This window comes from Dreissena polymorpha, chromosome 12 (assembly GCF_020536995.1).
Source record: "Dreissena polymorpha isolate Duluth1 chromosome 12, UMN_Dpol_1.0, whole genome shotgun sequence".
In the NCBI taxonomy this organism is placed as follows: Eukaryota; Metazoa; Mollusca; class Bivalvia; order Myida; family Dreissenidae; genus Dreissena; species Dreissena polymorpha.
In genome coordinates this window covers 42184757-42209126 of record NC_068366.1, presented here as the reverse complement: position 1 = coordinate 42209126, position 24370 = coordinate 42184757, and the positions used below count along the sequence as shown (strand labels likewise).

The window sequence follows — 24370 nt, the reverse complement described above, 5'->3', positions numbered from 1 at the left end:
TCGAAACTCCTGTCCATGAAAGTTTTTCTCTTTGTGCGTTTCACATCATAACATCCGTCATACGAGACGGTAGATCGTAGGTTACGTGCTGGTACCTTTTCTTTTAGAAGTTCTGTATGGTATTTTGGCGCGTGACCAACAGAACAATTATACATGAAGGTCAGTAATTTGAATGTTATCCTGGCCTTTACTGGTAGCCAGTGTAGTTCATACAAAGCGTCTTTTGAACTGTCATATTTCTGTCAAAGCCTTTATCTTTATGATGCTCTATTTCAACCATATACGAACATTGGATACCATTACACTTAATATGACTAAATGTATGACTGCATTACTTTTATATATGAACAATATAATTGTACCAAATTACTTAAAGTTATGACCTAATGCAAATATGCTTATATCTTAATATTTTTGAGTCTTTGAGTCTGTATAAAATGAACATCAAACATAAATACGTTGTGTACACCTTATATGATAATTAAGCTGTTATTTTATATCCGTGCATAGAAAAGCACATGCTTTGTATTTGCCGTATGTTTTTTCCCATTCATGCCTGCCGCACTATATGCTTCATTATGCACAATCACAACCGCATAATGGCGAGTACGTGTTTGATGTCATCGCGATTGCAATCGCCAATGCATGATGAACCTCAAATCGGAAAAAAAATGTAACATGTATATTATTCAAGAATTGCAAACCAAAATTGTATTGCTATCAGTACACGCTAAGCTCCGCCCACTTGACATGTGTTGCAGGTGTATTGTGCCATACTCGGGGACCAACAAAGCTAATAACATCGTCGATACAAGACTTCCCGCGCGGTGTTATGGGTATTTGTTCCAGTTGCATTTCGCATTGCACGATTAAATAAGTGCTCGAAGCCCTTTTATGGAGATGTTTTTCGTGTTGGCTACCGGTCACTGTTTAGTTACAATCTGCCATAGGTTTGGGATCCTCTTGCAATAAGCATATGCATTTCGATATATCATTGCAGTTAAAGTTTGTTCCTTTGTTGCTAAGAAGAAGTATTTTAAAAGCACCATTTGAAATGACATGATAAAAATCGGCCTTTGCCATTTAACCTATTTAAACAAATATACAATCCTATTGCCGACTCGGGCGCCATCTACGGTTACACCAACTAGGAAGAGATGGAGGATGTTTTGTTGAAGAAAACCCCAAACAATGTTGAATGCCGTGACTTCAATGATGCATTTGCGTGTTGGTATCTACTAGTATCTGTTTATCTGCATCTCTTTCAAATGAACAAAACATGTTGTGAGTGTTTATCTAGACTAGCATCAATGTCATAATGACAAACTTTGGGGACAAGGTCAGAGTCCCTTCACATTAGCTTCTTGTTGATTTGGGTCGTGTGCTTGAAGGCCACTTGTTAGCCATTAATTTGCATATGGTTGGCTTGCACATTATAGTTATAATTGCAATTTGTATTTTGAATTATCTTTAAGCTCACGAGGAACAAAACGAATATTATTATTTCCCTATTATAACACTACAAATATCTTAATAAGTAAAGGTTTCAACATTTTGTCCAACTTTACTGAAGTGAAAGAGTGATTAGTGAAACAGTTTTGTACATTTTAATTAATTGTTATGCAGTTGTTTTTGTTTATAGATTTTTTTTTACGTTAAGCATACTTTGTTCAACGTCTAGCATGCACTGCTCAAAATTTGGATTGCACTATAAATAATTGGAATGAACTCGACACTACATGTAAGAATTGATTTTTGTCATGGTTTATGAGGTCTATATAATATGTTTTTGACGTTTCTAATTTCCGATAAAGATAATGAACATTTTATCATTTCAAAAATATTTCAAAGATTGTTTTCTAGTCAAAGTAAGAAATATACAAATTATTGAGATGTTTCTAGACAGAAAACTATGAACGCATATTTGAATTTTATACATTTTGAATTCTTTGGCTATGTCATAGATATATTACATCTCTATAATGTCTTTGTTTCCATTCCATGAAAATGGAAACATACAATATACATACTTAATTTTTCTTTTGAAATGTCTAGAGGCCCTAGAAGAAAACGGAAACGTAGGTTTCGAAAATTCCGCGCAATCGTTAGAGTTACACAACCCAAACCGGTTTTAAAGATAGATATATGAATGAGGTAAATGAGGATACGCATACCTAAATTTATACTTAATTATGTGACGAATCCAGCGGTCAGATTACAGTTGGTATAAGGCGGTATAGACCCTGTCCACTTGAAATAGGTTTAACTCTTTTAAAAAGACGTCACTTCTAATGAAATTAATTCAGGTTTATTTCACTAAAACCATTTTGTTAGTTAAAAGTGGATATCCTGGTGTTTATGTTCGAAAGCGATAGGTGCGAATTGAGTACATGTATTTTATTCACTGTACTTTAAGGAAATGTTGCTTTATCAAAGAACTTTTACATCATACTTTCCAAATCGTTATAACTTCGTCGATTTCAATAAGTTTTATTTTCTTTGGTCGGCTATATGGTTATACGAACACGTTTTTAGGTTTAATTTCATTGAACTTAGCGGGGGAGTTGGGGTCATCGCCTGGTCATGTGAAATAAAGTCGGACGAAGTTAAAACATTATGATGCATATGTAGTTTATCACCGATTTGAATGTCTAAGCTGCAGCCAGAGATTCTAAATGGAACAACATCAATTGCTTGAACAATTGAAATGTGCTCTTGCTCATGTAAACTCGGTATGAATTGTGAACCAAGGGCATTCGAAACCCTTGTTAAACACAGGCAACAATGCAGGTCGTTCACACTGTTTGCACGATTGTGAATGTAAAATTGAAACTGAATCATAGAAACATCTTTATTGTGAAGTAATCTTTGTCTTGCAGAACGGAAGCATGAATATGGTAGCGTAAATACCCCTTGATAATGATGATGCAAATAATAATAATAATTATTATAATAATAATAAATAATAATAATAATATAAAAAATAGTAAAGATTTTTTTTGTTCATTGATAACTAAAATTTGAATAAAAATGTTTTTCAGAAAGAATGATTACGCAAACTTGAACCAGGGTCTCTTGAGGTCGTATACATAAACTATTTATTTATGATACTTACGGATTTTCATACGTATTATGCAATCCCTCTTCTGTCAATATCGATACCGTCCCTATTGTTTGTAAGGTCTACGGAAATACTTGTTTTTAAACAAGCTTGGTACAATTCAATAAATAATAGCAACTCATTATTGACATACAAATTATTTTAATGCACGTTCGGGTTTGAGCCCTATCTTCATTTTTAACCAAAACAATCTGTCTTTCAAAGTTACGATTATCGTCGCTCAAAGAAGCCATTGAAATAGGCGGACATAGCAATATAGAAATATCTCAGCGCTTATGCACAAAATGTTATGTCAGAAATATTGAAGTCAAGTATCATTTAATTATGATATTCCTGTCACTTCACTACGAAAAGAATTTGTCAAAGCGCACTTTTATAGGAGACTAAGTTTGTTTAAATTTGTTGAATTAATGGGAACTTCGAACAAAAAATAGTTAAAAACCTAAGCAAGTTGTCTGTCGTTTTCATCCTTCAAATGTTTCTGTACAAGCTCAGAATTAAATATATATGAGTCGTGTTCTGAGAAAACCGGGCATAATGCATGTGCGAAAGTGTCGTCCCAGATTAGCCTGTGCAGTCCGCACAGGCTAATCAGGGACGACACTTTCCGCTTTTACTACATTTTCGGTAAAAAGGGACTTCCTTTAAACGAAAAATACCATTAAAGCGGAAAGTATTGTCCCAGATTAGCCTGTGCGGACTGCACAGGCTAATCTGGAACGACACTTTACGCACATGCATTATGCCCGGTTTTCTCAGAACACGACTCATATGTTAGTTATCATCTAAATGTTTCTATAACAAAACTCATACACTATATTTGCATATTTTTATTTTGTACACCAAAATATTTTTTGTACAATTTAACACTTAAATAATTCATTATCAATGCATGTTTCAATTTATCTAGTCCGGGAGATAGTTCTTCTAACATTAACTGATTCATTTGTCCTCATCAAATAGTTTTTTCATATCAACTCGTCTTATATAACGTGTTATTAACTTTGCTGTGTTTACATTTTTTTCATCATCCATTTTTTATGTGCAAATTAATAATTAAATCAATTCTATTCATCATCTGTATATCTAGAAAAAAACTCAAATATTATTGTTGCATACTTAGTCATTAAAAAAAAAAAATCTTATTTTGGTAAAATTAAGTTTGTATTTACAATTTCAAATATTTAGGAATATTACACCTCAGAGATATTGGTCTTTCTATATCTATATGACTGGTTTCAGTCTGTAAAATGCGATAGAGGAATCTAATAGTATATGGACCGGTCACTATTTTTTGTATATGGACCGTTCGGGGTTACACACCACTAAATGTGCACTGTGTTGAAACGTTTTATTAAACAGCATTGAAACTAATTCAGCATTAACAAGAGTAAAAAAACTGAATTTAGAATAAACGACACGCTGACCTGAATGCCAACGTTAACATCCAATGTTTATAACAATAAAGTCAAAACAATATTCACTTCCATTTTATATTCTTTCATCCCCGTATCGAAACTTATTTTAAATCACACTATTTTATTGTATTCCTATCGAAGTTAACATTATGCATGATAAACACACAATCCGAAATACGTTTGGCATTCGTTCGATGCCTTACACCACAGGAGTTTGAAATTTTATCAATATAGCTAATCTAATGGCTAAATAAAAAAATATATACCCCTATATAGTATAAAGACTAGTCTTTATACTATATAGGGGTATATTTTTTTTATTTAGCCATTAGATTAGCTATATTGATAAAATTTCAAACTCCTGTGCTAACACAAACAACTAACTGTTAAAAAACACCACGTCCGACATGTCCTTAACATCCATAGAATTTAGCTCCAACTGGAATGTTTCGTCAGAGAAACTACTTCACACGATATACGTCATCGTTTGCGCATTCAGTTGCATGAAAAATAAAAGTACGGAAAGCCGGTACAACACTGTACAATGATACAGGGGACACTCTTCGGTGTAATATAAAAAAATAGTAAACTCCACTTCGGTCCCAATGGCATTATAGTGACCAACCAGGCAGCCAAAAACTGTATATGGACCTAAGCCTACGGCTTCGGTCCATATACGGTTTGTGGCTGCCTGGCTGGTCACTATAATGCCATAGGGACCTCAGTAGGGTTTACTATTTCTTAAATGTTTCATTTATAACTTCATTTCTGTACATATCAAATCATGTATTTTTGTATGATAATCCTTTCACGATCAATATGATAGTTATATTATATAGCTATACGCACTCACGTTGAAATAAATACATGTATAACTAGTTGTAAATGCCCAAAAACTGTAAAGTTTACGTCAATAAATCATTTTGTCTGTATACAAAATAAAAAAAGATTGTATTGCATATTTCTGCATTTCATCTGTGTATGAACTTTCCGGACAACTACGGTCAATTTGCATAAAAGCCGACGGCAGAGCAGAGGTAAATGAACGATGCATAGAGCAAACTGCTCTGTGACTTAAATGTATATACAATGTAATAAAAAAAACGTTTTAAAACATGCACCCAATTAAAATGCGCATACTACATACTGATAATTTAATTTTAAGGAAACAATTTTGCATTAACTTGGCTGTTCGGCTTCTTAACAAACATATAACATACATAAACAGGATGACAACCTCATAGTAAAGTTCTGATACTTGTCTCAGACTGTATCCATCGGAATATTGATAATAACTCCTTATTTCCCCTAATTTGCTGCCAAATATAATTTATGTATAAATGGTAATATGTGTAAAAACAGTCCTCCATCAAAGTACTGAAGCCACAACTGCCATTGTGTTCGTATTCAAAAATCATAAAACATTGTGTAATTATTTGAATGAATAATTCTTTTTTTAGTAATTGAAAGAATAATGACATTAGATATTATACGTAACACTTATACTTTTTATTCGTGGACACAACAAATACTTAGTTTATTTATTAAGACAATTACAATTATTGAAAACGTCAACACCATTTTTTTAAATAAGTAATCTGTGAAAATATACTAATACAATATTTGTAATTTGCAATATAGAACTAAACATAAATATCCACAATTTTCCTGATTTTATGATGAACGCATGCCAGAATGTAATGCGGGTTGTTTGTATATGGGCAATGCATGCGAGGCAGGCACAATATAAATGACAATAGTATAAGAACGGCTCAAGTCTATCAAAACTAATTGCTCAAAAAGCTCACGTTGCCAGAAAGGGGTATTGAAATGACTTGTCCAGATAATGTAAAAATAAAAGTTATCAAACCTTTTTTTCTCTATGTCAACAAATTAAAGAACACTAAAAATCGAGGAGCGAAATACTATACATAACGTGGACTTGTACTAAAATTACAGCTGCTTTTAAATCATTTTAAATTGATACTGTGATAAGGCGTCACAAGTAAGACACTAATAAAAAATTAGATGGGATGCTGCTGTTTTCGTTAAATTTTGTTAACACGTGGATCTCTTAAAACTATCAAATATAAAAGGGCTAAAATGGTATTTAAACATTGATGGTCAAGTGGAGATGGCCTTTTAACACATAGGGCACTGGTTTTAAGTCCCTCTTTTCTGACGGTTTTTAATTCCTAAATTTTATTCTTGTCTTGATAATGATGCCGAAAGATCCGTGATTAAAATCTAGACAATTTAATGATTTTACTGCCGCTCTTAATAAGTCCGATCTGCCAATATCTTTAGTTAACTTAATGGAGCATTTTTTTACTATTTTTATTAAAAAATTGCGAAAGCTAGTTTTTGAACGTTTGACGCGACTCTGATGCAATGATGTAATCTGTTTATTTTTCTTACAATAACACACATGAACGATGTACTCATACTTGTATACTTACCCGTGCGTGTTTACTTGCATCAATAAGCGAACAAATAATAATAAATTGCACTTTTATATAAGCATTTCCCAGTAGATGCTATTTTATTTGTAAAAATGGTGTTTGATATTTTTATGAATGTAAAATTGTTGTAATAAGGCGAAATTGTATTCGGTTGAAGTGCTTCGAATACGTTGCATTGGGGCGCTGTTTTTTATTCTTAAAACAAGTATTTCATGCACTATATTGGCGTCCGCTAAATCATGATACCGATTATCGTGTTCCTTTTTTCCTTTTTAAAGGGGCCTTTTCACAGATTTTGGCATTTTTTAACTTATTCATAAAATGCTTTATATCGATAAATGTAAACATTGGATCGTAAAAGCTCCAGTAAAAAATCAAGAATAAAATTTAAAAAAGTAAAAGAACATTGCCCGGACCAGGTTTCGAACCAGTGACCCCTGGAGTCCTGCCAGAGTCCTGAAGTAAAAACGCTTTAGCCTACTGAGCTATTCCGCCGATTACACATACTTGATATATTTTATACCTTATATAAGCAATCTTCGTAGTTTCACAAAATTTAACGACAAAAACAGAACTCTCCAAATTATTCAATCGTTTCGCGTTGCAACGCTTTATAATTTTTAGGTTTTAAAATCGTCAAAAGATGCATATAATGGCTATATTAGACCATGGTAAATGTTCAGTATTACTGTTTCCTCACAAATATCATTACTAAAACGAAAATTTGCGAATCTGAAACAACTTTTTTCAATTTTGTCAATTTACCAAAGCGTGAAAAGATCCCTTTAAAGGCTTACGTATCTTCTTAATTTGACTTTAAACGCCGATGTCTGTTTTGAATAAATTCATTGTCTTTACTTCGGTTAGCCCTTATCAAGTCAGGTTTCAGTTTATTAATTAAATCAAACAAGCGTCAAGTCTTGTTATGATATCATAAACCCGCTTTACCCTTATGTGCAAGTCTTCCAGATACAGCGTCTATTTTGGTCTATTTTTAAACCTACGATATTAAGTGAAAAATAGTGTTTTTATTAAAATATTGTTACCAACGACTTCAACGAATCTATGATGACTTTATTCATTTAATAACATAAATTTGACTAAAAGAAAGTATCTATTAATTAAAGACAACTTTAGCACACGTCAAGAGAATTCGATAGAGTGCATCGCGTTAACTCGGGTTTTTTATTTATGTTTACAACTAGTAATCTTAAATTGATTGAAAATACATGGCAACCCCCGGATCACGTGGTAATAAATCGAAACTGGGTCACGGGTATAAAATAGCTTAGCTGGTAAACCCATGTGCTATTTGCAGACGAAAAGCGACATGCAGACGACTATTTCTTAAGCTTTAAGTAGTAAAATTCGTGCTCGATGATTGTTATAAATAAGATGATATAAGAGAAAACATTTTGAAAATCATACACAGGTAAGAGACTTAAATCGATTTTAAAATACATTATATTATCTAATTTATTAATAATTTCAATAATATGCAGTTTTATTGAATTTAAAGCAAAATTGGGGATACTATTTGTTATTAATTTTATGGGAAGCAATTGAAGTTTTTTTTCTTCCACGTACAAGTATTAAGTAAACTTAAGGAAATGTATTACAAATATAGTTCGTATTTGTTTTTGTTTTTCCGAATGAATGTATATATGGTATAACGAAGGTTCAACGGCAGGTGTAGGTATGTGCACGCCGGCATCAGTTGAATACATGGTGTGCATTATTCATAATCGCAAGCTTAACTTGTGTTCGATCAAATAATATGATATTGTTATACAACAACTGCGTGAATCGTTTCGCCACTTATACATATTGTGCAAAAAATCCTGCGTTTCGATTTCATTCATTCATTGATATTTTATTAATTAAATAACTTGATATAAAATATTAAAACCGTTTGAAAATATTGCGTAACTCTATTATGTCATTCTAAATTTATTTGTTATTGCTGATATAGCTATTCGTTAACATAATAGACTTGATAATTAGTCGGGCGTTAATTTTAACCAATTGACAACTAACACACACTCCTGTTAAACTTTACGACACCTTTACGACCTATTACTTTGCCGACCTCTTTTGACATTTACTCAGTTCACTGCTTGGGTAACAATTCGCTAATAATATAGCTTGATAAGAAACAAAGTTCGTTCATTAATCTTCAAAAACTACAATCACACGTATCTGCCGATTGATTTGTTGCATCATGGTCGAAACAAACATTTACAATGCAAAGTGCGTAAATTGCAAGCTTTAAACCGTTTTTGTAGGGTGTATTATTTCGAATGCTCACTACGGCACTTTAAAGGGGCCTTTTCACAGATTTTGGCATGTATTGAAGCTTGTCATTAAATGCGTTATATTGAAAAAAATAAACATTGGACCTATATTATCTCCAGTAAAACAAACAAGAATACATTTAAAAAAGGGAAAAAAGTAACCCTCACCTGTGCTCGTAGCACTGACCCCTGGGGTCCTGGCACCGTGTTCAAAAAACATTTTTTTTGCAATCGAAAATCGATTTTGCTTGTCATTGAAAATGGATTTCCATTGAAGTTAATGGGCAAAAAATGAAAATCGATGTAAGTTAAAATCGATTTTCGATTGCAAAATCGTTTTGTGAACACGGGGCCTGGAGTAAAAAGTCCCCAGCTTAAACCACTGGACCTTCCGTGCTCATACTATGAGCGGATTTTTTTTTTACTTATATGAGCAATCCTCGTAGTTTCCCAAAATATAACGGCATCAACAGAACTTTTCAAATTATTCAATCGTTTCGCGTTGCAACGCTTTATAATTTTCAGGTTTTCAAATCATCAAAAGATGCATATAAAGGATATTTGTTGAGCATGGTAAATGCTCAATATTACTATTTCCTCACAAAAATCATAACTAAACCGAAAATTTGGGAATCTGAAACAACTTTTTTTTTAATTTTATCAATTTTCCAACACGTGAAAAGGCCCCTTTAGCGCACAATAAACTTTATATAATTAAAAAAGTTAAACTTGATTATTACACTGCTTTCATAATTTGTCCAAAATGATCCATACTACATACGATTCAAGCCATGCATGAAATTATGTGCAGAGATAATGCGATTGCTTCTTATATATTCTTTTTGTGCAATCAACAGTATTAAGTTTAAAAAGACTTGTTCTACCCTTTCTTTATGAAGATCAACTTGTTCATGATGCACATGTTCATTAAAAGTAATCAACACCTTCTAACATGTATTCGGTTTCCTTAATAATTGCGGCAATAATGGAAACTGCAATAAAACAACTTTTGTATGATAACAATTTGAATATAAAATTATCATAATCAAATCTATTCAGTGCAATGTATAATAGCCGACAAAAAGTTTTGCCCGCCGTACCCCCAGATATTTCGAAAGATTGACATTTACGTAGTTAATGTATTGTAGTACTTAATCTAATACAATTTTCTTATAAGCTTTTATTTGTAACAACAAAATGAAAAAAAAGAATACAACTGTAAGAAAAGACCAAAGAATGTTTAAAGTCATTGGACATTTTACAGCTGAATACAGCGTTGCAATATTAGTGTGCGACATTCACAGAAGTCAATTGTTCTGAAACAAAGACGCACATCGCATTGTCGCAATTATCATAAAGATGGACTCTCACATTTCAAAAAGCTTATTGTGAGTAGTTTTACACGAGAGCATCTCAATACAATTTACCAAAACAAAAACGGATAAATCAGAGAGAAAACGAACAATCTCGCACGCGAATCAGCAATCTAGAGCTTCGTACTGATTGGTTTACACACCCTATGTCACAACATACTTGAAACAGTATCAATTTGAATGATCATATTGAATTGAAATGCGCAAGTTTTGTTTCGGTCCTTTTGTTTCCGATGATATAAGATGTTCATTACAGGCCGGCTTTGGATGTTTTGTAAAAATAAAGGCGCCGATAACAGGAACGATTCTGCATCTTTACTTTAACTGAAAAGAGTTCAACTCTCGATCATAAGATAAAGAATCAACACAATTTAGAACAGTACCTCGCTGTTGGAAAACCGGAATTCATGCATGTGCGTAGTGTCTCCCAGATTAGACTGTGAAGTCGTTTATTTTTCGTTTAAAGGAAGCCTCTTATAGCCCAGTCCACAGGCGGAAAGTGTCGCCTCCATTAGCCTGTGCTCACTCGATAGACTAATTTTGGACTACACTTTAAGCACATGCATTAAATCTCGTTTTCCCACGGCGAGACTCAATCATATAATGCCGTTTAGAACTGAGAAATTTAATCCTGTACTGCAATCGCTGTCATACTAACATCAACTGCTGATGCTAATTAACCCATTTATGCCGAGCGTCTAGAAAAAAGGACTTGGCAAACAGCGTAGACCCAGATGAGACGCCGCATGATGGGGGCGTCTCATCAGGGTCTGCGCTGTTTGCTGAAAGGAATTTCTCTAAGAAATATTCTAAATAAAGAAATAAATATACTAAACATCCCTAACTTTGGAAATAAATTGATCCAATTCAGAAGGATGGGAGAGTCCATTAGGCATAAATGGGTTGATGTTGCGGCTGCAGGGGTTGTTCCTACACATAGTGCATGACACATTCAAAATAGTGTACGATTAAGGCAAAGAATAGCTTATCGTTTTATAATTCATAACTTTAGAATACTTTCCAATCACTTTTGCAATTAACTATACTGCAATGATTTGAAGTAAATTGTGCAATTATTCTGCTTATTGTATTGTGTAAAGCGACAATACAAGAGGTTGCCGTGGTGTAATGGATAAGGTGTCCGCACAGCGACCGGGAGGTCATGGGTTCGATCCCCACCGGAGCGTTCTTTAGATCTTGCTCAAATACACCAAGAGCTGGTTCTAGGCCCAGGAATCGGACTCGAGAGCGTTTATATAAACCTTACGATTTCGATGCAATCGAGCTAAAATAAATAGGTTTACACTAAAGCGACACGTCATTGTATAACTAGTATTATACATATTTATAATTAGTTCAACCTCAATTAACTTTGTAACTTTCTTTTCAAGCGCGTTACATATATTTTTATGCATATTGACTATACAATAGTTGATTATATAAAAAAGGATTCAGTTAACAACATGTTGCTAGTGATATGTCAATACAAATTAACATATGTATCAATTATCAGCATGAACGTATCGTGTATTCAAAATAGTTGTGTTTTTTTTTAAATTTTAAATTCGCTTTTTACTCCATGTACAAAACTTGAATGAACATATTGCCCCAAAATAACTTACGTTGTAAACAATAACTTTATTCATGGTAAGTGCATTCAGTTTCCTTGAATGAAATAATATACTTTTGTGGTATGTTATAACACCCTTGCGCGATATACTATGTCTTGGGTATACATTTACCTGGAAGATGCGTTTTAGTCTATAGGATAATGTAATTAAAGGTGAACTGAACCATGCCTGTGCTGCTTATATAATGTAGAATGTAAAAACAATACATAACTGAGCCGTGCTCTGTGAAAGGGGGGTTTAATGCATGTGCATAGAGAGTCGTCCCATATTAGCATGTGCAGTCCGCAAAGGCTAATCAGGGACGACACTTTACACTTTTATGATATTTGTCTTTGCGAGAAAGTCTCTTCTGAACAAAAGTCTAGTTTAAGCGTAAAGGGGCGTCCCCGATTTGCGCGTGCGCATTGCACATGCTTATTTGGGACGACACTTTACGCACGTGCATTAAACGCACGGCTCATTACTTAACCCTAGATTAATAGTGTTTTATTATTGATAATGGTTCTTTCTGTCGATAGGTGAAGGATCAGTTAATATATTAACTTTGAGCAAGAGCTTGCATGGTTAAAGCCAGTATTACGAACGAAAGTATATCAAACTTAAATATACATATACATAAACTGATCATTTGCAGATGGAATGAGTGACAACAACGCCTACAATACTAGTTATTTCTGTGTTATCGAATACAAGGATACATCGTGACATCCCGTAAACATTATCGAGCCCAAGCATCTTTAAATCTCGATTAGATCTTTAGAAACCGCCGATGCGCGCTTTGAATATATAAATAATCGCGACACTTTAGTTAAACTCTTCAAATAAGATGCCTGTATCCGTTTAGCTAATTGCTCCTCTTTAGTCGTCTATTCTCTCTTGTTCGATAGTTCTGTATGCAGCCTATACACTGCAAGTGTGTCTTGTCCTGATCACATTGTGTTCTGACGACCCTTGACATTGGAGGTATTGTGTGGTGATTTTCGAGGAAAATTATTAGACTTTAGTCTTTAAACATTTTCATTTTCAAAAAGTCGGTTTCAAAGTCAGGTAAGCTACATATTTATGTTAACTGTTAATTGTCAGAATGCGCTCATTGTGTGTTTGCAGGATAATATCTCTTCATGCCCGAACATAGGATGGAGGCGGGGAATCCACCGTTTGACGAAGTTTTAGGTACTTACAGTAAGATGTTGTTTATTTTATATATTTCTATACGAGTCTTGCTCTGTGAGGTCCACACAGGCCAATCAGGGACGATACTTTACGTGACAGCGGCGAGTGTCGTCCCTATTCCGCACAGACTAAACTCAGAAAACATTGAACTTACATGCATTAAGACCAGTTTTCTTAGAGCGCGGCTTATATATTTTCGCTTCGTCAGACACTTTAGAGTATATTTTTATGAAGAATGACGGATAATCCTATATCATAGCTGGCCGAGAAGTTTCTTCTGTCTAGCACAGTCACTATCAGGAATTTGTTAACAAATTCTCGTATTTTTGACAAATGACATTAACAAAATCGAAGCAACGACGCGTTCGCTTTAATTCAAACAAACTAAGTTTAACATTGTACTCGATGAATATGTGTGCAATATTAAGTTCGTGCATTTCGTCCCATTATTTGCATCCTGGTCATGTAAGTTGTGCATGCTTGCAATGATACTTACGGCGAAAGTTTTAGTGGAATGACTCAGATATACTTATCCTTATTTAAATATATAGGAGTGTTCGCCAACATCTTCAATAAAGTATTATACAGAATCAACAAATAATATCAAGGTGTACATGCTCAATTGTCTCGGCTACGTAAGAGATGTTACATGCATTTTAACCCATTTATGCCTTGTGCACTCTCCCATCGTTCTGAATTGGATCAATTGATTTCCAAAATTAGGGATTTCTAGTATACTATATTTCTATATTTAGAATATTTATTACAGAAATTCCTTTTAAGCGAACAGCGCAGACCCTGATGAGACGCCGCATCATGCGGCGTCTCATATGGGTCTACGCTGTTTGCCAAGGCTTTTTTCTATACGCTAGGTATAAATGGGTTAAATAATACATATGCTTAGAATAATTACATTATTCTACAATTTAGAATATTTGACTACCAAACTTATAATTAATATTTGGTTCAAGGCATACATTTGTTTATGCAACTCTGTAGCAAACGTCGTTAACCCATTCATGCCTAGCGTCCTGAAAAAATGACATTGCGGCGTCTCATCTGGGTCTGCGCCGTTTGCTTAAAGAAATTTCTGTCAGAAATATTCTAAATATAAAAATAAATATACCAGACACCCCTACTTTTGGAAATAAATTGATCCAACTTAGAAGGATGGGAGAGTCCACTGGGCATAAATGGGTTAATATGGAGCTTGATATGAGCACAGTTTTTTTCTCCATCGCCACTGTATTGAAAAAAACATATTTGTTATAAACGCTTAAAATCCAGATTTGTTCGTCGATTAATTGCAACTACTATTCGTACTTTGTTTTCTGATTTTTATTACTGTTGATAGGCGCAACAAATATAGATCATTGAATCTCTTAAAGCTGCTTTTTAAAATATATTTACATGAAATTGAATATTGAAACACGGAAAACTGGTATGTGCCTGGTATACTATATGCTATTGGTGCAAATCATGGTGTGCATAACTTAATAAAACGCGAAACGTGAAATTCTTAATTTTTTTTTGGCGTGGTCTACCTCATTCTTGTGTTTTTCTGGCTTAATTTTCTCCTTAATTCTTTAATCCATTTTCGCATTAAGTCAAATGGAGTTTAGTTTATTTCATACTCGATTGATTGGTTATTTATAAAGTTGTCGACAGGAATCGGTTAATATTTTGCGTTCGTTCAATTAATACCATTTTAAACAATAATGATAATACATATGCTATGACTGACCAGTGTAAGCATTAACTGACATAAATGGGCTATCGAAAAACATAAGGAAAGACACTATGTTTCCAGAAATGGAGGACGAACTACGTGTGACGGGTCACTCGCCCCAATCTGACGTGAACGAGGATTATCCGCTCTCACACGGATGGGTGCCTTCCCACCAGCAGTACAGCAAGGGGCTGCACCCCCTCGGTGACCCTATTGGGCTCTCAGACGACAGCCGCAGTAGCTCCGATCTCACCGAGATGAAGACGGCGTCCCCCGCGACCGCCCTTGCAGCCGTCACCTACGAGACCGGCTCGCACAGCCTCACGAGCCACTCGCCGCAGGCATACCATCACACGGGAATCATCAACAGTCCGATCGCAATTCACCCTGCATGTTCACCGGTTCCTCCCCTCGGTTGCAATGACAATAATAGTAACGCGCCGGTCGACTGTCAGACCATGTATTATTCATCATATGACAATGCGCCGACGTCAGTGTGCCCACAGAATCAGCCATATGAGTACCCATACTACATAACAGGAACCGGCTTCTACCAAGGATCGCCCGACAGCTCAACCGGAAGTTACCCTGACAACTCCCCGCCCGGATATGACAGCGAGGACAGCGGTATATTATGTTTTGTTTCTGCACAAATAATAATAATGATGATTATCATTATAATAATAATAATTAATAAGTATTATTATTATTATTATTATTATTATTATTATTATTATTATTATCATTATTATTATTATTATTATTATATTAATAGTTATAATAATAGTTTTAATAGTCACTAATTATTTATTTATTTATTTATTTATTTTTATAAATATATATATTTATTTATTTATTTGTTTATTTATTTATTGCTTTATTGATTTATTGAATGATTAATTTATTTATATAAAAAATCCCTTAATTTTGTTATGTGTGCTGCTGTTTACTCCGACGTTCATGAGCATTAATGACAAACATAAAAAAAATTATATACTAAAATCCTGCACTTGTCACGTTTTCAACTTTGTCCTCTTTCAGTAGAACTCCCGAATATGGCGACCACTTGCATGCAAAGCCCACATCCACATATCTATTCTCGTAAGTATTTCAACACATTTCATTCCACCGTGTGGACATAAGTTGACATCTTCGTAGCTTTTAAACGTTTCACATTTCAGAAATGGCTCGACAGGTTAACACCACAACCTCTTTGGTTTTATTACAACAAAATATTAATCTAATTGATTTAAAATGTAGGACAGAATTCACTCACTATAGTTAGTTCTTACTAAATCATGTATGATTCTTGACACAGCGCGTAGATTACTACGTATGAAATTATTGCGTTTAGAAACAAGAAAAGTTCGCGATAAAATATGTCTTACCTTCATATCCTATGCTTTTGCCATATTCCCAGAATTCAACACCGGAAGTCTCGTCTACAACAACATCCCGTGCATGGACAAGCTAGACTCAGATAAGTCCCCCAACAAGCGGGGCCGTCCCTGCACGTTCCTGAAGAGAAGTCATCAGAAGCACGCCGCCTTGTCAAAGATGTCTTACATGGACTCGACCCCCGACGACGACCTGGGCGGATCATACAATCAAAACCAGCGCTGTAAGCGAGGTGAGCTGGAAGTGATTTTTGTTGAGTTAAACAATTTTCATAAAAATTATGATTGTTATTATTATTACATCATCATCATCATTATTTTTATTATTATTATTATTATTTTTATTATTATTATTATTATTATTATTATTATAATTTTTTTATATTATTATTATTATTATTATTATGATTATGTTTATTTACCGAAATCAAGTGAATCAAGTAAGCATTTACTTGTCTTTGTTTATTTGAAACCTTTTTTTAAAACATCGACAAGCATATACACAGTTTAATTTCACTATCTGACACCAGTTTTCTCTGCTGTTAAATCAAAATATACTGTAACTTGACTAGGCGATACAAACTTAATTTCTGGCGCGGATGAACTCATTCCTGAAATATTTCAGATCGAGAATTAATAAAATAGAAACATTTACTTTGAAAACTGTTTCCTATTCGGACTAATTGTTCGATTCAAATATATAGGAAGCAATATTTTGCAAACCCTCAACTATCAACTCATTTATATTGGTACACATCGGACTATTCATCTTATAATATATTATTTTCTTCTGACGCATACCCTGTTGGTTTTCTTATACATATAATGTAAAAAGCATACACATATACACCAAGTTCATCTATGCATTTTACGCCCACGTAAGCCCTAAATAGTTCGTAGGTTCATTCGTTTGTGCTCGTCATATTCCCATTGGTCAATCGTGTATGTTCTGTGTACTCTTATTGGTCATAAATGTTCACCCCTTAAGGTCGGAACACATTATTGACCAACCTCTCGACATAAAAAACGGTTGCCGCAATCCAGGTTGATTAACAGAGACTTGGACTTAGTTCTTTACTTATGAAGGAGATATCAAAACGACTGACCGGTCTCCGTTAAAACAAGTCGTATATAATAAACTCCCACGATTCGTACATTTGTTCGCAAGCGCTATAGATATCCAGCTGCTGAATGTTTACCTTACGACTGACAGGATCATTACTTTCAGGCGCTAAGAACATCCTGCTGTGGAAGTTCCTGCTGGAGGAGTTGCGGAATTCGGGGGTGCGGAGTGCGCACATCAAGTGGGAGAACGAGCAGGAAGGCACCTTCAAGTTCGTTGACACGACGGAGTGCTCCAGGCGTTGGGGGCAGATGAAAAAGAAGGCCGACATGAACTTCGAAAAGCTTAGTCGTGGCATTAGGTACTCGCAGTTACATGTGCATATAGCATATGTGTATAGTTACATGTGTATATAGCATTAGGTACTCGCAGTTACATGTGTATATAGCATTAGGTACTCGCAGTTACATGTGTATATAGCATTAGGTACTCGCAGTTACATGTGTAGATAGCATTAGGTACTCGCAGTTACATGTGTATATAGCATTAGGTACTCGCAGTTACATGTGTATATAGCATTAGGTACTCGCAGTTACATGTGTATATAGCATTAGGTACTCGCAGTTACATGTTTATATAGCATTAGGTACTCGCAGTTACATGTGTATATAGCATTAGGTACTCGCAGTTACATGTGTTTATAGCATTAGGTACTCGCAGTTACATGTGTATATAGCATTAGGTACTCGCAGTAACATGTGTATATAACATAGGTACTCGCAGTTACATGTGTATACAGCATTAGGTACTCGCAGTTACATGTGTATATAACATTAGGTACTCGCAGTTACATGTGTATATAGCATAGGTACTCACAGTTACATGTGTATATAGCATTAGGTACTCGCAGTTACATGTGTATATAGCATTAGGTACTCGCAGTTACATGTGTATATAGCATTAGCGACTCGCAGTAACATGTGTATATAGCATTAGGTACTCGCAGTTACATGTGTATATAGCATTAGGTACTCGCAGTAACATGTGTATATAGCATTAGTACTCGCAGTTACATGTGTATATAGCATTAGGTACTCGCAGTTACATGTGTATATAGCATTAGGTACTCGCAGTTACATGCGTATATAGCATTAGGTACTCGCAGTTACATGTGTATATATCATTAGGTACTCGCAGTTACATGTATATATAGCATTAGGTACTCGCAGTTACATGTGTATATAGCATTAGGTACGCGCAGTTACATGTGTATATAGCATTAGGTACTCGCAGTTACATGCGTATATAGCATAAGGTACTCGCAGTTACATGTGTATATAGCATATGTGTATAGTTACATATGTATATAGCATATGTGTATGTTTGCTTCGTGCCATGTACTAGTTAAATTGGGCAAATAAAGAGAATCGGCATCAATCTTTTATACTTGTATTTGTGCATATACGGAGTGATTATAAAAATAATAACTATCTCTAATTGGACATACTTTACTCCTTTGCGTTCTCGATATGTACATGTTTTTAAACGTGTTTATTCGTTGTATTACTTTGTTTAACCTGTTAGTGTCCGTTTCAACGGATATTTTATGTATATGTTTGATGGTTTTGTATGTTCCCGTATGATTGCATAATTCATAAGCGACATGTCTATGTACACATGACGCTTGTTTTATAGATCATGTTGGTGTAAGTATACTTGAATGGGTATCACATTTCTTAAAAGATGACATTTGAAACTTATAATTTCATCTTTAACAATACACACATTTCACTTGTACACCCTGCGCGCAATAAATAGAATAGCGCACCTAACAAAAATAAAACAAATTGCGGATATGTCTTCATTTATAAGAAATGCACTGATACTGTGGTAAACACGAGCATTTTTTTTTCATTTTGCTTAATCCATTTATGCCTAGCGTCTAGAAAAAAGGCCTTGGCAAACAGCGTAGACCCAGATGAGACGACGCATGATGCGGCGTCTCATTAGGGTCTGCGCTGTTTGCTCAAAGGAATTTCTGTAAGAAATATTCTAAATATTGAAATAAATATACTAGATATCCCTAATTTTGGAAATAAACTGATCCACTTTAGAAGGATGGGAGAGTCCACTAGGCATAAATGGGTTAATGTTCCGAAAAAGATACATGCACACATATCAGTAAAATAAACATAGCTTACGTTTGAAGCCGTAATTTTTTAAACGAAGATAATGTTTTATTTTCAATTTATTTCAATTTAGGGTGGATTTTAACTTATGTTCGATGCAGAAGGAACGATACTGACTGTCGTTTTTTTTATTTCTCAGGCATTACTACCGCGGATACTGATTGTCGTGTTTTATTTACAGGCATTACTACCGCGACGGACTCATGTCCAGAAAAGACGGCATTCGATTGGTGTACAAGTTCAACTGGGAGCACGTGCCGCTCAAATATAGGCCAACTGGACAAGTCCGATACATGTGAACTCATAGGGCACTATGTTATGATGCCGTTGGCTTCATCTTAACATGAGACTGTGCTGCTAACGGGATGTGTCGAAACTATAGCAACCATTCCCATTAAATCGTGTTCCGTCATATGCAGACTTTTTGTCAAAGGAACCAGTGCCATACTAAAGCAATGTTTTATTCTTTAATTGTATTGTAGTGTTATGTTTTGAAACAAAATTGCAATGTTATTTAATTGTAACAGTTCATGTTGCTACTAAACGTTCATTTGGTTAAAAAAAACATTGTAATCAGTTTTAAACAAGGTTTCAATTGTTCAGATGTTGCAATATACGCTTTGACAACTGCTCATTATGTTGTTGAGAGCTTAAATCGACAACCCACTTATCATTTAAGTGTATTCATTGTTATGAATAGAGTATCCATGGTCACCATGTTTGTAGCTGTTTACTCGTAAAAGTTTATTTCCAAAAAACAATTACAACAAAACACTTGTAGGTTAAGAGCAACCATAAAGTCTTACCAAGCCCTTACCCACAACCTAATAATTTGTTATTGTACATATAATACTCTTTGTTTATTAGGATGGTATTAGCTTTTAGGTTGATATAATTTTCCACATATTAATTGCAATATTGTCATAAAACTGAAAACAACACTATTTTACGGGAATAAATTAGGCATTTTGTAAAACATTTTTAATGCGATTGAGGAAGACTCGTCAACAAAACGGAATTTATAAAAAGTCAAATGTATGGGTTCTGAATGTTATTTAGCTCCTTTATAAACACTTAAATTAATAGTTCATTTTGAAAGAAAGTCGGAAAATTGGATTTTCGTCAATTTGTTAACAGGACCCTTACAGGTGCTTAAAATGCTTGAAAACAACCGGGGAATCAGAAAAATGTATCAATTTTGATCGAGCCTATTGGCCATAACAGAAGGATAGCATTTAAGAATCATGTTTTATTTTAAAATATATAATTTATGTTATCCTTAATTAGAATAATTTAAATTTGAAAATTAATAATTATAGACTTGTTGAACTAATTGCCTTGCTATACCTTCCAACTGATTAGTCCAAAGATCTATTCCTTACATATCGCATCTTATTGAAGCAGTTCTGATGTAACCTAACCTTTTGAGGACTGATGAAAACAAGTTATATCCTCAAGTAACTAAACTTTATGTAGATCTCTACACATTTTGGTAATATTCTATGCAACACATGTACCGCTTCATAGTCTCAGCAAATACATATATATTTTAATATACTTCTATAGTTTTTTTATACTATTTTTTAGTTTGAAAATAAGATGTGTATATAAAATTATTTTAGATAATATATATTTCTGTCAAAGTATTTATTTTTGTTTTGCATTGATCATTCTATGTATGACTATTTATGTCGTTCCAACTTTTGTCTGCTTTTTGACTTGTTCATTAGCTTGATATTGGCGTAATTATCAGTCAAAACCTATTTATTAATGTATACATGTATGATGCATTTTTGTTTAACTTATGATATTTATAAACGCTTTTAGTGTTTTCACGTGCATTAAATGCAGCTAAATGTAATGTCGGAAAAGTATTCAACTGTTGTTTTCGATATGTATATGTTTTACAAGAGATAACAGCTCCCCATGGTGAGAAAAAACAAACCGGGCCATTTTTTATTGTTTCTCTTTTCGAAATTGTATATACTATAATTTGGTTCTATTATGGAATTTATTACAATGTCAACATTGAATAAATTATATACAGTTTTTTAAACCAAATTATTTCCATTTATTTATTAATAAACTTCATTTGTTTAAAATATTTGTAAATAAAACATGAAGTTTTTTTAACAAGGTAACAAGTCAGACTTGTGCATATAAATAACTTAACAAAACTACATGTACTTAAACCGGAGTTTTGATCTTTGCGTGCAGTAATGTGAACACTCTACGCGATCATTCAATTGTCACTAAATATTTCTACATTATAATACCTCCCACTTTAGATATTGTGTTTTAAAACGCAGTATAGTTTACAACCACTGAACTAACGCACTATCTTAGCGTCAGGTTGAGTCATGGGTATTTCGGGACCAAACTACTTGTGAGCGATTTATCCGTCTGTGATTTGATAAAATGCACTTCTTTAATGTAATTATATTTTTTTGCAATGCGCGATGCAAGTCGTGTCTATTTTTGGCAAATGTTTGACGTTTGGTTCGTTTCGGGAAACCTTTCTGAGACTTCAATAACATCACCATTTGCTATATTTGCTGAATCTCGCTGTGCTCGTGTGGTTTTAAACACATAAAATTTAATGTTACGTCAGGATGAAATTATTATAACTATTCTCTTACCTACATTTTTATCATTTCATGTATCTTTTAAGATGCTTATGTTTGTTCATTTGTTGATGTTTTTTTTAACTAATTTTAATGTAAATATAATGCTGTATTTGGCATACATTTTGGAATCATTATGTAAAATAATGCAATGCATCTTAGAGGACCTTAAATACTTATGCTCACTTTCGCATGTATTCATGTTGTAATTATATGACTAATAGATGTCCCATATGATCTCTGTAATGTGGTTTCGCCTGACTATTCAGTGGTTCAGTGTGCCGTCTTATCTAAGATCTTACGACATGTTTTCGGTTAAGCCATATTTATTAAAAATAAAACCCATATAGGAAAATATATATGAGTCGCGTTATGAGAAAACTGGGCATAATGCATGTGCGAAAAGTGTCGTTCCAGATTAGCCTGTGCAGTCCGCACAGGCTAATCAGGAACGACACTTTCCGCTCGATGCTATTTTGAGTTTCGAGGAAGTCCCTCCTTACCGAAAATCAAGTTCAGGCGGAAAGTGTCGTCCCTGATTAGCTTGTGCGGACTACACAGGCTAATCTGGAACGACACTTTTCGCACATGCATTATGCCCAGTTTTGGAAATTTTCGTTTTAAAATAGTCTAATCTAAATGAAAATACTGTCTACGCGGAAAGTGTCGTCCCGGATAAGCCTGTGCGGACTGCACCGGCTAATATGGGACGACACTTTGCGCATATGCATTAAAACCTGTTTTGCAATAGTTTTTTTTATTTGTAATTTGATGTTTAATGGGACTGGTTTTTTAATGTAATCCCTGTGTGGAGTAAAACCAATCGAGCTTTTTAAAACCGAAAACTCTTGGAAATACCCTGGGATTTGATAGGGGGCTTTCGACATGACTAGCTTTTAATACATGTGCAATGTGTGATTGCCAGTCGCTGTCGGGGCTCGATATCGTTGCTCTCACCTAACATGCCGTCCAGACTGGTGTCAGTAATACAACACTGTTATGTATTGTCAAATTTGTATTCATGTTTCCAGATATGATAATGATATACTGATACAATGCCAGAATAATAATAATAGTAATAATAATAATAATAATATTAATAATAATATTAATATAATAATAATAATAATAATAATAATAATAATAATCATAATAATAATAATAATCATAATAATCAAAATAATAATACTATGCAGAACATGTTTTCTGTGTCTATTTTCTTTCGTATTTCAAGTCTCATTCATGTAATTGCAGTGTTATGTAATACATGTACCTTTGTTATACTGATGTTATCATGTGCTTACAATCTACTACTTTCTGGTGCTTGTTTTTGTTGTATTTAACAATTTCCGTAGGTCGGATATATGCAATATTTGTTAAAATACTTTGAAATGTATGTGTTCATATATATCGACAATTGTGTTCATTGATTTACCTACTAATACTTCAACAGATGTTATTTTGCAAAATTATTTGTATTAAAATTTTGTTAAAAAAGTATTTGTTATTTTTAATATGTATATAGTTTATGACATATTTGAATAAAAATATAGTTAAATATGATGGCTTGTGTTATGTTATTGTTTACGTTTACTATAATTTCGCGGATCTTGAACAATAATATGTTATTATTTATACAAAGCACATTTTAGATACACGTGATTGAAAAACTAGTCGAAAAAACATGAAAACATATTCTTAATTTAAATAAAATCGTGTTCATAGTCACTTTCATATAGGTGTGCAGCCCTGCAACTTGAAATATGAATACATGTAATACGATAACGCACTTGTTTTTAAGTCAGTAATAACGTAAGTAGTTAGTAAAATTCAGTGTTTAGATATTTATTAAACGAGACATGTCGAGACCAAAATATGACATCTAAAGAATCGAAG

General features: G+C 33.9%; 1 protein-coding gene and 1 long non-coding RNA gene across 9 annotated transcripts; both read left to right on the top strand.

Moving 5' to 3' along the window:
* Positions 1-1551: 1551 nt before the first annotated feature.
* On the top strand, positions 1552-24037 carry LOC127853076 (ETS-related transcription factor Elf-3-like). Of its 7 annotated transcripts, XR_008036428.1 has the most exons (8): positions 8280-8433; positions 13407-13481; positions 15283-15828; positions 16243-16302; positions 16622-16831; positions 17827-18022; positions 20032-22668; positions 22924-24037. XR_008036428.1 is itself a non-coding variant. In XM_052387262.1 (7 exons), exons 2-7 carry the CDS (start codon positions 13421-13423, stop codon positions 20147-20149), a joined length of 1191 nt encoding a protein of 396 aa, XP_052243222.1. In that variant the 5' UTR covers positions 1552-1741; positions 13407-13420; the 3' UTR covers positions 20150-21914. The 7 variants fall into 7 exon arrangements, 6 of the variants coding, with proteins under 6 accessions (XP_052243222.1, XP_052243225.1, XP_052243223.1 ...); XM_052387262.1 differs by lacking the exons at positions 8280-8433; positions 22924-24037 and adding an exon at positions 1552-1741 and having other exon boundaries at positions 20032-21914; XM_052387265.1 differs by lacking the exons at positions 8280-8433; positions 22924-24037 and adding an exon at positions 1553-1741 and having other exon boundaries at positions 13407-13472; positions 20032-21914.
* LOC127853077 (uncharacterized) lies at positions 18038-19983 on the top strand. Of its 2 annotated transcripts, none has more exons than XR_008036430.1 (3): positions 18038-18147; positions 18180-18275; positions 18372-19983. It is a non-coding gene; the product is annotated as an uncharacterized LOC127853077 (long non-coding RNA). The 2 variants fall into 2 exon arrangements; XR_008036429.1 differs by having other exon boundaries at positions 18308-19983.
* Positions 24038-24370: the final 333 nt, after the last annotated feature.